This window comes from Callorhinchus milii, unplaced genomic scaffold (assembly GCF_018977255.1).
Source record: "Callorhinchus milii isolate IMCB2004 unplaced genomic scaffold, IMCB_Cmil_1.0 Scaffold8, whole genome shotgun sequence".
NCBI lineage: Eukaryota > Metazoa > Chordata > Chondrichthyes > Chimaeriformes > Callorhinchidae > Callorhinchus > Callorhinchus milii.
In genome coordinates, this window is record NW_024704749.1 from 17,597,970 (window position 1) to 17,612,168 (window position 14,199).

The 14,199-nt window shown below is 45.4% G+C and overlaps 1 protein-coding gene across 1 annotated transcript in view; it reads right to left on the minus strand.

Moving 5' to 3' along the window:
- lamc3 (laminin, gamma 3) overlaps positions 1–14,199 on the minus strand; it is a 33,587-nt gene that overhangs the window by 18,131 nt on the left and 1,257 nt on the right. The window contains exons 2-3 of the mRNA XM_042337400.1: positions 4,759–5,063; positions 3,557–3,687 (exon numbers count right to left, since the gene is read on the minus strand). Coding sequence (XP_042193334.1) covers positions 3,557–3,687; positions 4,759–5,063 — 436 coding nt within the window. The remainder of the gene's footprint in view (positions 1–3,556; positions 3,688–4,758; positions 5,064–14,199) is intronic.

The window sequence follows — 14,199 nt, forward strand, 5'->3', positions numbered from 1 at the left end:
GGGAACAAAGAGAGAGATATAGAAAGAGAGAAAGAGAGAGAGAGAGAGAGAAGAGAGAGACAAATTATAGAGATTAGGATAATAAAAATCCTTGCATTTGATATAGGGCGAAACTCGGCAGCCAATTGCGCACGGCAAAAGGTAGAGATAGAGAGGAACAAGGGAGAGAGTGAGAAGGAGTTGAGAGAGAGAGAGAAAGAGAGGGTTGGGAGGAAGTGAGAGGGAAAAGGAAGAGCAGACAAGAGAAAGAGCGAGATAAAAAAAGAGAGGAAAAGAGAGGAAACAGAGAAACAATTTAGACGAGGTGGTAGCTGAAGTGCGTCCGACACAGCAAGAAAAATTAAAGATTACAATCCTTGTGGTTTCTCGGTAGGTCTCGCTGTTTGCTGCAATATAGGCTGACCCTAAGTTAGTTCCATCCATAGCAACCCAAAGATTTATTACGAGAAGACTGAGCTTAGGTTTGAATCCAGAGCAGGTCAACATCTAATAATAATAATAATAATAAGCTTTGCATTTGATAGAGCGACTTATCAAGTCTTTGAGAGGTCTCAAAGCACTTCACATAATATACTTTAAAGTGAATTCTGACTGTGTTAGAAACGCGGCAGCCAATCTAAACTTCTGCTCGCTCAACTAATAAAACTGCTCTAACCGGCCCTGCAAACGCAACTCACAATCGTGCTCCAAAGTGTACGAGTTCCGTGAGTCGATTTTATAGCACCACTCTACACCCACCAGTTGATGTCTGTGTAGTTCACAGAAAGGATAACGTCTGGATTGAAGCAGATAATGTCAGGAGCTCGGTCTTCTCCAACAAGATCTGAGCCACATGGAGAGGAGAGTGAATGGGAAGAGATGGGTTCCAGCTGCTGCTCACAGAAATAATTTCGATCCATAATTCTGACTCTTCTCTTCTAAGGAACAGATTTTTAACAGCTGTCTGACAATTGGTCTCAGCCTTTGAACATGGAAAGAGTACAGGCCAGTGTTACACAACGCAGAACAGTCCAGTGCAATGCAGTGCAGTCTGGTACGGGGGTGGGGGGTGGGGGGCACAGTACAATGCAAGGTCGTAACTATAATAAATCCGTAACGTGTGGAGGCCTGTAGCGCAGTGGTTAGAGCACTGGGTTCGATTCCCGACAGGGTGAACCCTTGGGCAAGTTTCCTTACTCCACACGCCTGATAATAATCCCTCAAGAAAAATAAAAATGATAATAAATTGGTGATTTCAATCCATGACTGTTTGTGGGACGCTGCTGTGCGCAATTGGCTGCCGTGTTTCGCCCACAAATATACAGTCAATTCACTTTACAGCGCTTCGGGACGTCCTCCTGACGTGAAAAGCGCTATATCAAATGCAAGGATTATTATTATTAAACAGCCCACTCTGGTGCCAGGGCAACGTCAGCACAGAAAAAGAGTCTTTGGCAGCCCAGCCCTGCGACCTGTCTCTACGCGAGTTGGAAGCTGGCAGCACACGGGCATTATAATAATGATAATATTTATTATGGTGGTGTCTTTGGAAGGGCGGCGGGTTTTATTGTGCTGCGTTCTGTCTGGAATCAGTTTTGTCCGTGTGTGTGTGTTAGAGAGAGAAAGACACACACTCACTCATTCAATCAATCAATCAATCAATCAATCACTCACTCACTCACACACAGCACTACGTGGAATGAGAGACACTGTCCACTTCCACGCGCTGCAAGGCTCAGTGTTGTGGAGTCCTGTAGCTCAGTGGTTAGAGCACTCGCTTTGCAAGTGAGAGACCTGAGTTCAATTCCAGGCAGAGGGCGAAACCTTGGGCAAGTTTCCTTACTCCACACACCTTATAATAATCCCTCCAAAACAAAAAACAATAATAAATTGGTCATTTTCAATCTACGACTGTCTGTGGGACACTGCTGTGCGCCATTGGCTGCCGCGTTCGCCCACAAATATACAGTCAATTCACTTTGCAGTATGTTCTGTGAAGCGCTTTGGGACGTCGAGAAGATGTGAAAAGCGCTATATCAAATGCGAGGATTATTATTATTATTATTATAAGGCTGTTCCCTAGGCTGTTCTGCTTTGCAAATAGTTTTGGTTTTACGCTGACCATGTTCACCCCAGCTTCACCACCGCTGAACAGCCTCCGTCCGAAGCAAGACCTTTCCCTGACGAGCTAACAAAGGAATGCCTGCAAAAGCAGACAGCTCACAGCGGGGCCCTTACGCTGTTGAGTCACAAACCGCAAAGAGTTCTCATCACACAAGAGGATAACAGCAGAGGTAAACACCACAGAAAAGTACTGCTGTTTAACCGTTTCCCCTCCCTGGTGTCCTCCTCGCTGGTCGACCCAGGCGTCTGGCTGAGAGAGCTTCAGCCGAAGACTGGTTCAAATCACGCCCTGCGTTCACACTCAGCTTCCTGATGATCCATCCCAGTGTCTTCACGTCAAGAGCTGAGTGAAAACGAAGTGAACCAAACAGAGGGAGGAGGAAGAAATCAGCAAGCATGCTCTAAGCGGCTTTCCCCCCCCAACCCCCCGTCCCACCTCCCTTTACCCCACCAGCAAACTACATAGCAGGTTTGGTTGAGTTCCTGGTGCTGTACGGCATTTGTCAGGTGTCAGTCATATCAAATGCGACTTAGACATAATTCTGCCCAAGTCATATATTGATACGACTTCTGCAAGTTTCACATGACTCATACTTTATTAATAATAATAGTAATAATTCTTGCATTTGATATAGAGCCTTATCACGTCTTCGAGACGTCTCAAAGCACTTCACAGGATATACTGCAAAGTGAGTTTTGAATGTATTAAAATGTATACTAAATGTATGGTCCCAACTGATACGACGTATGTGAGATTTACTGTATCTATAAATTACTTATGGTTTGACGTACTCCTGACAACACATCTCCCTTCCCCACCCACCCCCACCACCCCACGGTTCGGAGTCAGTCAGCCTCCGCCACTGTTAAGCGCTCTGAGATGCTACCCTGTGTGGAGGGCGCTATATAAGTGCAAGTTGTTGTTGTGCAGAACTGTGAAAATGTCTCAAATCCAGCCTTAATTTGGAAACCTGCAGTTTCTTTTTTTAAAGAAGGAAACCGATTAAAACTGAGTGCGGAAAGGATGCTTTGTGCCAAGTCTGGTCTTTGACGTAAAGTAACCGATTCTGAGATGAGCCCATTTTGCCATCGGTCCCACAACCGGAAATATTCAAGGCACATCTCAAGACCCTCCACTTCGACCGTGCCTTCAGCCATCCTCCTACCCCACCCCCTGCCCTCCACCCTCCCTGATCCCAACTCCCGACCCCCGCCCCCAGCTCGGGTTCAAAGTCCTGACTGTCCAGCGCCTTGCGACGTCCTCCCAACTTGAAAGGCGCTCTAGAAATGAAATTTTGCATTGCATTGTAAGTACAGTGTTCCGTTCCTGGCGCCTTCACACCTCAATCGGAAACAAACAAGGTCACCAAATAAAACAGGGGGTTCTGATTGAAAAGATACAGACTGCTCCTGGTGAAATGTTCCGTGTGAATGCACATCCTGTTCTTATTACCTGCCTCCCACGGTGAAGTCAGAGATGGCGTAATAATACGATTTGAGGACTTTGGGATCCTGGAAGATGTCGTCTCCAAAAGTGTTCAGTCGGTTTAAGGAGATGAGCAAATCGGTGGCTGTCACCCATTCCTGTAATAGAGTGGTCATTAATCAGACTGTGTGTGTGTGTGTGTGTATGTATGTGTGTCTATGCACACTGCTTACACCCGAACCCCCTACCTGTCACCTCCGCTCAGTTAACCCCCAACAGAGGCCACGCTTTCAGCCACCAAACATGGCTTTCGCTGCAGGAAACTAAACATCTGGAGATGTTCTGCTTGCTCTGGCCCAACAAGCTCACTGATTGTCGTTGAATAACTCAGGCACCAGTCTTCCGGAGAACAATTTCTGTACGGTTTATGACTCAAAGATATGTGTGGGTGTCCAGTGAACCCCGTGAGCTTTAAAGAGATCATCGGGCCATGACGCATAAATTACTTTGACAAGTGGGATCCAGAGTTTCAACCCGTCCTTGAAAAGAAATATGGTGATGATCATCATCTCTCTTGCTCAAAATCAAGGGCTTTAAGCTGCGTGCATTTTAGCTAAGCCAGTCGCGACTCATTTCTCTCCAGACGTCCCTCCCTAAGGAGTTCTGAACTGCGCTATTGCTAACTGGGCAATTCCAGTCGGAAAGGCAACTGCGGAGGCATTGTAGGAAACAGACACATCGTGCTGGAAAAATGGAGGCAGCTCTTTTCTCGAGACAAGGTACTGGTTTTGTTATTAGTAAATGTCAGGAGATTTTCCTCCTTCTCCACTCCACCCTCCCCAACCCACCCCTCCCCAATTGGCTGCCATGTTTCGCCCACATAATATGCGATCGATTCACTTGATAGTATATTTCTGTGCAGGGCTTTGAGACGTCTCAACGACGCGATTGCAGTTATGTAAAAAAAAACTTAGCTGAAGGTCTTAATCGTCTCTCCTCACCGCAAAGCAACAACAACTTGCATTTATACAGCGCCCTTTCGTGCCGGACGGCATTTCGGAGCGCTTGACAGCTTAACAGGGAGCCCTTGATCTCATTCAAAACCTGAATGAGATCAAGGCGCTACATCAAATGCAAGGGTTATTATCATTATTATTATCATTATTATTATCATTATTACTCTCCTGGTTCGGAGCAGACGTATTGCTGTGTCTCGGGCCTGGGGTTACCTGTAGCACAGGGCTGCTGTCGAAGCTGTAGGCACTGGGTCTCCCTTCCAAGGTAGAGAAGGCAACGTTGCCACCTGTCAGTGGGGAGATGTCGCTGAACTCGTCTGTGCAGAATGCCACCTGTTCGTCCTCTCCGGGCCTGATGTAGCTGGAAGTGAGCGTCCTGTGCGTCCGGCTGCACGAGGCGCTGTAATACTGATAAGCGATCCAGGGGCCGTCCTCCCGGGTCTTCTTGTAAATGGAGAAGCTTTCCGGCCGGCTGGTGCGAAACTTCAGTCTGATGTAGGTGATCTCGAATGATTTTCCTGGGGTAAACCGGAGCAAAGGCGGTAGGGTTTGCAAATCCAAATGCAAATAAATGTCGGTCAAAAATTCTCCCTTTTACCTGTTTTGGTTTCAGATCCCAGAACACAGAATATTATTAGCTCGACGCGCATTTCAGACTCTATTTTTACTCTGAGCAATCTTGATATCACTTGAACCAGAAACCCTCGTTGTCTCAAGATCATCCAATGACTGTAATGTTGGGACACCGAGCTCGTGTTCTAGGCTGACATTATTATTAATAACGTATCATAATCTCTTAATCCTCTCCCCTCTCTACAAAACGTTGCCGTCCAAACTCCAGTTGATCTGGACGAACGAGATCAAATGGACTGACGTGGCTTCTTCAACCCAACCTCTCGTATGGTCTTAATGGAGGCAAACTGTTAGCAAATGTCAGCTAATGCCAGACTCCAGTCACTTGCTTTCAAGATAGACCCCAGGAGAGAATTTCCAAACAGCTGTTCACTGCAGGAGGTTTACTCTAAGTGAACCAGTCCCCTGGCATGTCATGTTTCCTTGCTTGCGTGGAACGGCGTCCTGACATTTCACATGCCTTGCCAATGAAAAATTAGGGGGACTGATGCCCTATTTACGCTCAGCTATGCAAGATGATGCCTCCCGAGTAGCTCAATGTAAAGCAGATCTCGGCAGCATAACCTGAAAGGACATCACGCTGGAACCCAGTAGACTTGGTGTCACCCTGCAACACGAACTTAACCCATCCACGAATGCCACCTCCGCATAGCAGCTGGTTCCAGCCGTACGTTTGATTTCTACTCATTATTACTGCATTAATAACAATCACTTGCAAGGTGGGGGGTGTGCAAAGTGAAGTGATTACGAGATGGAGTTCCAAAGGATGGGGGCAGAAAGGCTGAAGGGACACGCAGCTGGCCCGAGCCCGGTGAGCTGAGGGACGGGGGCGGGGGTGGGGGCGGGGGCGGTGGCGAGGGAATAATTTGGGCCAAAGGCAGAATCACAACGTTTCAAAGCCAAGAAGAGAAGGAGCAAGGTTAAGGGGCCAATTTCCACACAGTAAAAAAGATTCACTTACAAATCCTCAGCTCCGTGTACTTCTCCAAATCTGCTGCACGATTATTAGTGCTGATTATAATCTTCAGGTCGGGCCTGAAGACCTTCCTTTTGGACCTTCCTTCCGGTCACCTCCCACCTCCCTCCGTCAAGCGCCCCAGGACGCTACCCTGCACGAGGACCCCAATATATATGCAAGTTATTAGAAACTGGCACAAAGTTGTTTTTAGATTACAGCTAACGTCAGGAACTAGGTTTGAATGAAAAAAGGTCCCTTCAGCCCCGTTGATTTCAACCTTCCTGATTGCACTGCAATATAATTTGAGTGTTTATTTTTCAGTTAATGGGGGATAACAGACACAATGCAGGCAAGTCTGCATTCGGCTGCAGTTTGCCGGCTAAACCCTCATCCTGTCTTCCTTCCCATGGCCGACGAAATAATTGCTCTTGAAGATGAAACTCAAGAGCAACCTGGCGCGTTTCCATCGTCCCCACAAGCTGTGTAAAATAATACCATTTAGTGTTCACTTCACCGAAGGTCCTTGTGAGCACAGCCGCAAGAAGATACATCAAAAAATCTGTTTCTGATTCGACTCGGAAAGGGTCGTAACCTTCTCCTGACCGTGACTGTGTCAAGCAAAGGAAAAACATACCCCAAAATGAGGCTTCAGCTCTGTCTCCGGATCTCAACTCTCCTTGTCGGGAAATTAACCCTTTAAATTAAAGCTAAATCAAGGGAGGAATCCTGCGCATCGACCGACAAACTCTGTCCAGCTGGTTGGTTTGGTCAGACTTTCGCATCTGGGTCAGCAGGTTGTGGTTTCAGCCTCTACATTGGGATTATTATTATTATTATTATTGTATTTATTAACGCCCTCCATTATTGTCCTTATCCTCCAAGTAATATAATATAATTATCCCTGCATTTGATACAGCACCTTATCACGTCTTCGAGACATCTCAAAGCGCTTCACGGACTGTACTATAAAGTGAATTGACTGTACAATTTGTGAGCAAAAGTAGGACTTGGAGGAGAAGGATTCTTTCCACTCAGCTCCTGTTAACCTTGCAAGCAAAAGCTATCTTTTGAAAAGCAAGCTGTTCCCTAGCCTTGGCTCTTCCCAACCTGTGCCTCATACTCTCTGGAATTAAGTAAGCAGAATATCCTCCGGGGGATATTCCATTGCAAACATAGAAATCTGCTTGTGTTGGTGGTATACACAGAATTCTCAATTTGGTTTCGATACTCTTTAAACGTGGTGGTGGGTTTCCACATGTGTGAGGCGTCTGCTGACCAAAAAAACCCTTTGATTTGTAAATGTAAAACTCTTCTGTTGCCTTAATCAAGGAATGCCATTATAATCCTGCTGCGGCACCTCAAAATACAGGCCCACTTTACAGTAAATCCCGGGAAGCGCTGCGAGACATCCTTCTGAGCTGAAATATCAAATGCAAGAATTATTTGTTAGGTCAGGGTCTTAAGGGATACAGGGCAAGGGTGAGTAATCGGACTTAAGGTACAGATCAGCCATGATCTTATAGATTGCCTGAAAAAAGGCTTGATGGACTCATGGCCTTCTTCTGTTGCTATGTATCTGTTATTGTTATTATTATTATTGATTATTATTGTTGACTCGTGGGATTGTGGCTCTGAAAGTAGACTGCAATGGAGCAGAATTTCCGAAATCAGTGGCGGTTCGAAAGAGACACCATTTGCCCTACATGGAATATATTATTGAGGAACTCAATGTTATGCACCCCTCGCGGGGAATGGGAAAATCCAGGAGAAAATAATTGGATTTTTATTAATCCGCAGAAATGTATTATTTCAAAAACAGAGCCCGGGGTGAAGCAGAATGGATACAGACTGTCCTGAATGGCCATCTGAAATTGATTTGTGTTGTTTTGATAAAATAAGTTAATGCCTCGCTCCCCCATCGACAACCAAGAATATGATCACATAAGCTTGTGTCCTTGGACGTTTTTAATGAGGCCGTTAAATCTCTCGCTTACCTCCATGAAGTGCAGGGAGGTGGAGGTTAGGGGGGCAAAGTAAATACGCTTTCCTACCAGGAATTTCATTCCCTGCTTCGATTTTGGAGACATCATTTAAAAGAGCTTAAACAAATCCATCCCAAAATGGCGTTTCTCATTTTTAAGCCTGATTAAAGGATTTTTGTATCTTCCACGTGAACATCTCCTGCCCGAATGACCTTGTATTCTGTTTTTATTTGAGGTTATTTTGTTGATAATTTATTCCTCCGACCTGCTCCTCACCTTCCTCCTTGCCCTGAGGGTGTTTGACTTTTTTCCATTTCTTCTGAGTGTGCAAAGGCAGGAGGCATCCATTGATTGGTTTGGATGAAGGAGGCCCATCAGCCCATTTGATCTCATCCTTCCAGAATACTTAACCCTATTGTCTTCCCATCACAGCAACAAGCTGTTACTTAAATGAGTCCAGTGCCCTGGCCTCAACCAACCTTCCCGGTAAGCTATTCCAGTCATTAATTACCCTCTGATTAAAGGAAAACTTCCTGGTATCCTGAATTTGCAACTCTAAACCCAAGTCGCCCTGTTCTACTCTCTTGGTCCATCCTAAAGTATTGTTTTTCACCCAAATGACCATTATTCATTCCCTTGCAAGTCCTAACAGTGAGTCTATCAAGCTCGATGCTCGTACTCGCTCTCCCACTGGAGTTGTACATCAAATCCCAATTTCCTCTTTCCCTGTATCCTTTATTTTGTTTCTTTTCAAACACTTAAATAATTTCCTTTTAAAAGGTACTGCATTCTCAGCTTCAATAACATGCGAAACACGATCAAAACAATAGTCTGGATAGTTTAACACACTGCCTGCCCACTGTGGTACTGCAACATTCAGACCCACAAAACTCTAGCTTCGACCCCTGGTTTGTGCAACGTGAGCCAATCTCAGTGATTGAGGACGCCACAATTGGGCTTGGTGTCTCTGGACTCGCAATGGCAAAAACTAATCCACATGGGTTTACATCCTCAGAGTCATGCTCTTAGAGTAGTTTACTTCAGTTTTGCAATGTGTCACAGGTTACTGAGTCCAACTGTAGCACGACTGAGGTCAGCCAGCCTGACCCAGCCCTGGGGAATGTATAACCTCCTTCTACCAAATCTTTGCAAAGTCCTGTTACACCCATTTTCCTTCTTATAATGCATTTTTATTTTCAGAGACTACGAAGGAGCTGAAATAAAGCTGTCAGAGATATATTTCACCTCGTCACTCCATCCATGTTACGGAAGATGTCACACAAAACATGATGACAGATCATTATCTGCCATGAAAATGATAGCGCTCATACACACACCGATCCTCTGAACGACTAAGTACAGTGAAACATTTGTACTGAACACAATTAAGTAACTTCTAAATACAATGATCATCATTCTTTCACAAGCTTCAGTTGTTGGTCAGTGCAATGCAGAAAACTCTTTTGTGGGACACTGCTGTGCTCAATGCTCAATTGGCAACCGCATTTGGACCATAAAATACACAGTCAATTCACTTTACAATCTATCCTGTGAAGCGCTTTGAGATGTTTGAACGATGTGATAAGGCGCTGTATCAAATGCAAGGATTATTATGATTATTATTATTATTAAACCAGAGCTTGGGATAATGGGGTCATTTTGTACATCAGCTACTGGTTACAGAGCCCTGAACGGTGTATGTGATGCACAGACTCGGGAAGAGAAGAAAATGATTTTTCAAAGAGATTTTTTTTACGAACCAAACTTCGATGTGATGTTGCGCAGCTGCCGGGAGCTGCAATCTTACAAAGTAGGTGTCTCAAATTACAGCTACTTGTAGTTAGGAACATTTTAGGCAGACAATTGCATGTGGGAGCAAGTCATTGATTTAACTGGACCATCTTTTAGGAAGGATGGAACTTGTCAAAGCTGCTCGGAACTGATGTGCAGACAGATAAGGGTGATGGGACGGCTAGTCTGTGCCAAGGAAGAGGATTCATGTCAGACCATTCCCAGACAAGGCGCACACGGATGCATCCACAGATGTTTCTAATCTGAAGGAAGTTTAGAATAGATTTCCTGCAGGAAGATGAAAGGCAACTTACTGCCAGCTCTCTCAGATGCAGGATATTCCACACACTAACAACTACATGGAACAAGGAGGCTTTTTAATTAGGCTTAACCCTCAATGAGACCCGAAACTAGACCATGTGGATATCCATCTCTCCTACGCCCAACAACATGTTTTCGCTTGTGTGCACTTATTCTTCAAGTAGAAATCACATGATAATAATAATAATCATCCTCGCATTTGATATAGCAGCTTATCAAGTAGTTGAGATGTCTCAAAGCGCTTCACAGGATATACTGTGAAGTGAATTGACCGAGTGTTTGTGGGCAAAACGCATTAACATGCATCAGATTTTACTGGGATCCGAGCAGATTTACTAGTTTAGCCTAAAGCAACAAAGGCCCCTGTCTCCTATAAAACATTGCTGTTTGTGCTGCCTTCGGCAATAAAGAAAGACCATCCCTAAAGGAGGTTCAGGATTATCTCATAAACTGTCTGCTCTTAATGTGCGTTGTTGCCCTTTTAAGTCCGGATATACCGTGGATCACTTTGACACATCCTCCCAATGTGAAAGGCGTTGTAAATATTGTTTTACAACTGTTTGTGGGACGCCTCTTAGTGCAATTGGCTGCCATGCCTCGGCCACAAAATAGACAGTCACTGCATTTTACAGTATATTCTGTGAAGCGCTTTGAAACATTTCGAAGACGTGATAAAACGCTACATCAAATGCAATGATTATTATTATTATTAATGACCCCAGTCATCCTCACTGAGCCCCTCTTCCTTGCCCTACATTTTTTCCCCGTTTCACTCACCCTTCACTTGTTGGCCAGCTGTTACACACAATCCCCATTACCTTCTGCCTTGTACCCACTCCAGCCTCCGTATTCCACTATTATTGCACCCCAGTTACTCTTTCTCTCACCATCTCTTTCTCTGCCCCACACCACCCCCCACCCCCACTCGCCCCCATTGCTAATTTTAAGCTCAGCAAAGCCCCACAAACCGCCATGAAACGAGTAACCAATTCATCTTGGGGATAGTTTGCCGGGACGCTGGGAGCGTTTTTTGTTCGGTCAGCCGAGTGTCTGATACGTGCAGAAACCCATTGCCGTGTTCAAGAGTATCCAAACCAAGATGAGACTTCCAAGCGTTCCCAGCGACACATGGAAACTCCGTGTTTTAGAATGCAATACGCACTCTCTTCCCTGGAAGGACGTATCCTTCTTATCTTATTCCCGAGATTATGAGGTGCTTGTTGGCAAGAGCCAAGGCTTGGGGATCCAGGAGGGTGTGCTGGAGTCCTGCTGGAGCCTATCCAGCTTTAGAACTAAACATTTGTGCTAGTTCTAAACCAGCCAGATGTAAGTCTAATTCCCGTCCATTTGAGATTGCCTCATAAAACAGGAAACGCCTGAATTGGTTGCATATGATATTTAATGAACAAAACATCACAAACAGTAAAAAGTTGAGTCAACCAACAGCCGGAGGAGGGGACTAAATGTTTTTTTTGAATGCCCTCCTCCCCGGTCCCACTATCCCTAAAATCCAGCTGATCCCAAACTCCGCCACCCACATACTCGCCCGTCCTAAACTCCGTAACCCCCATCAAACCAGTTCTAGACAGGCTCCACTGGTTCTTTATCACTGAACGAATCAATTTCATGAAAGGCGTGACGCAAATGTAATTTATTGATGTTGTTGCTGTAATTACTGTGCAGCACTCTATGACATTTCAATGCAACAGACAGACAAACAGACATGCAAGGAAAATATACATGTTTTCTTTTTCTTCTTCTTATAAAGCGATGGGGACATGAGGAATTGCCATTTGCATGGTGAATTGCCTAACTGCTCTATCCCACCCACTGTGACTTGCAAGTGAACCGGACGCATAAAAGTTCAGTGCCACGGTGAGCTTCATCTCAACAAGCAAAGCTGTGTTTATTGTACTTTGCGATTCAAGTTCATGACAGACAAGGTCGCAAAGTTCAGTAATGGTTTCCCTTGGCAGCCTCCAACTGCTTGAAGGTTATTATGAATGGAACAGGCATCTCTTGGGATATCTCCCTCAACTTAATATATCCCTCTGTGCAGCCTTGAATTATGGTTATTGCAGCTGCTTCTCCTCTCAGCGACATTGATGCCCACTATGGCTGCAGCACCCATGACTTCCTAAAAATACCGCAACCTTACTTTAAAACTTTACGTGCAGGACGTGATTAAGACGAGTCTGTTCGTTGTCCGTTTTCGCCCACAAAATACACAGTCAATCCACTTTACAATGTATTCTGTGAAGGGTTTGAGACGTCACAACGACGTGACAAGGCGGTGTATCAAGTGCAAGGGCTATTTTTATATTATATTGGAAATGAGGGTAGGTGCAAGCCAATTGGTTTTGCATTAAGGATGTTTTGGGACAGTAAAGGAACAGTGTGATCAATCATCCACAAGGAACCAGCGCCTCGTCTTGAGATAGTCTTAAAAATATTGTCTCGCTCTCAGCTTGGCATCACTTAGAATTTTAACTGCCTGTGACGCTCAAGGCCATCACAACATTTACATTGGAATTGGATACGCATTTGATGAGGAACAATATGAAAGGATGTGGGGGAAGTGAAGCGAATTGGCTCCCCTCTCCCTCTCCCCCTGGCTCGTTGTCAGACTCCGCCACTCCAGGACGCTATCCCACGTGAAGGGCGTTATATAAATGCTATAAAAATTATTGTAAGTAGCTCCAGTGAAAGTGCAATCTCCCTGTGAAGTGATGGGATTTGTTGGGGCAAAGTGGAATTAAATGACAAATGAAACCTTAAAACGGTGCAGAGGTGCACTGGGTGTTATTTCTTCACACTGATACAAAAAGATTATTCTTTTTTTGCAATGAACGTCAGTCCAGTATGGGTTGGAATCCTCGCTAATTTCCAGACCGCTGAAATAAACATTAGTCAGTTACTGAGCACCTCCTATGTCCTGCACAGCCCGCTCTGTAAGACTAAACAACTCTTTACCACTATAGTCTTCCTTTAGATTTTGGCTTCAAACCCAAACCAAACCCTTATGTATACAACACCAGCAACAACTTGCACTTATATAGCCCCCACCCCCACCACTACCCCCCCTGCCCTCAAGCAGTGTAGCGTCCCAGTGGCGAAGCACAGCGACGAGCCAAGGGGGCTGGCAGCCATAGGCACAGCCGAAGAGTAAGGCTTTTAAGCGTACCCTGAAGATGGGGAAGGAGGGGGCAAGGCGGGAGGGATAGAGGGTGTGTGCCAGAGTTTCAGGGCATAGGTTGAATGAGGTGCAATGATGAACCTCCCTCTTAGATGCCGATTTCCACAGTTTTTCTCAGGTCAGTCGTCAACAACGGCTTGTATTTATATAGAGCCCTTCACGCCTGGCAGCAGCTCAGAGCGCTGAACAGTGCAGGAGCTTGACGCAGACCCAGGGAGAGAGGAGGCGTTGACCACAGGCCTCGGTCGAAGAGGAAGGTCAGAATATTGTACCCTTGTCCCAAGCCTCAATCTTTGCGCTCAGAATCTAGAGCAAAAGGGAGACAAAAGGGAACTTGTTCCCAGTAAATCCATTACCTAACTGCTCATTGCCACGCCAAATTACTTCCTCACGTCCCACCACCAGCTAAGCTGTGACTCTGTCTGGTTCCTTTCCTGTTCTCTCCACATTACATCGTGGGTTATCAGACATTGGCAACGTGCCTGCCATCAGTTTTGCACAGAGTATAAGGAGCTTTATTTGACCGAGGTGCCTGCAAACTGGATTGGGGCTGGTGGTGGGGGATTCCTTACCTCAACCGGTCAACGCGTAGTCAGTGGGTTTGGTGGGAGACGTGGGTTGCATTTGGTTGAAGAGCCTGGTTGACTCTAGCATTCGACTCCCTTAAAGGGGCCGTTTCATTCTTTTAAACAACAAAAAAACTGCGTCTCTTTCACAAGAAGACAACAATAAAAAGTCCCCTGTGTTGGTTTAAAAACCGAATGTTTCCTTGT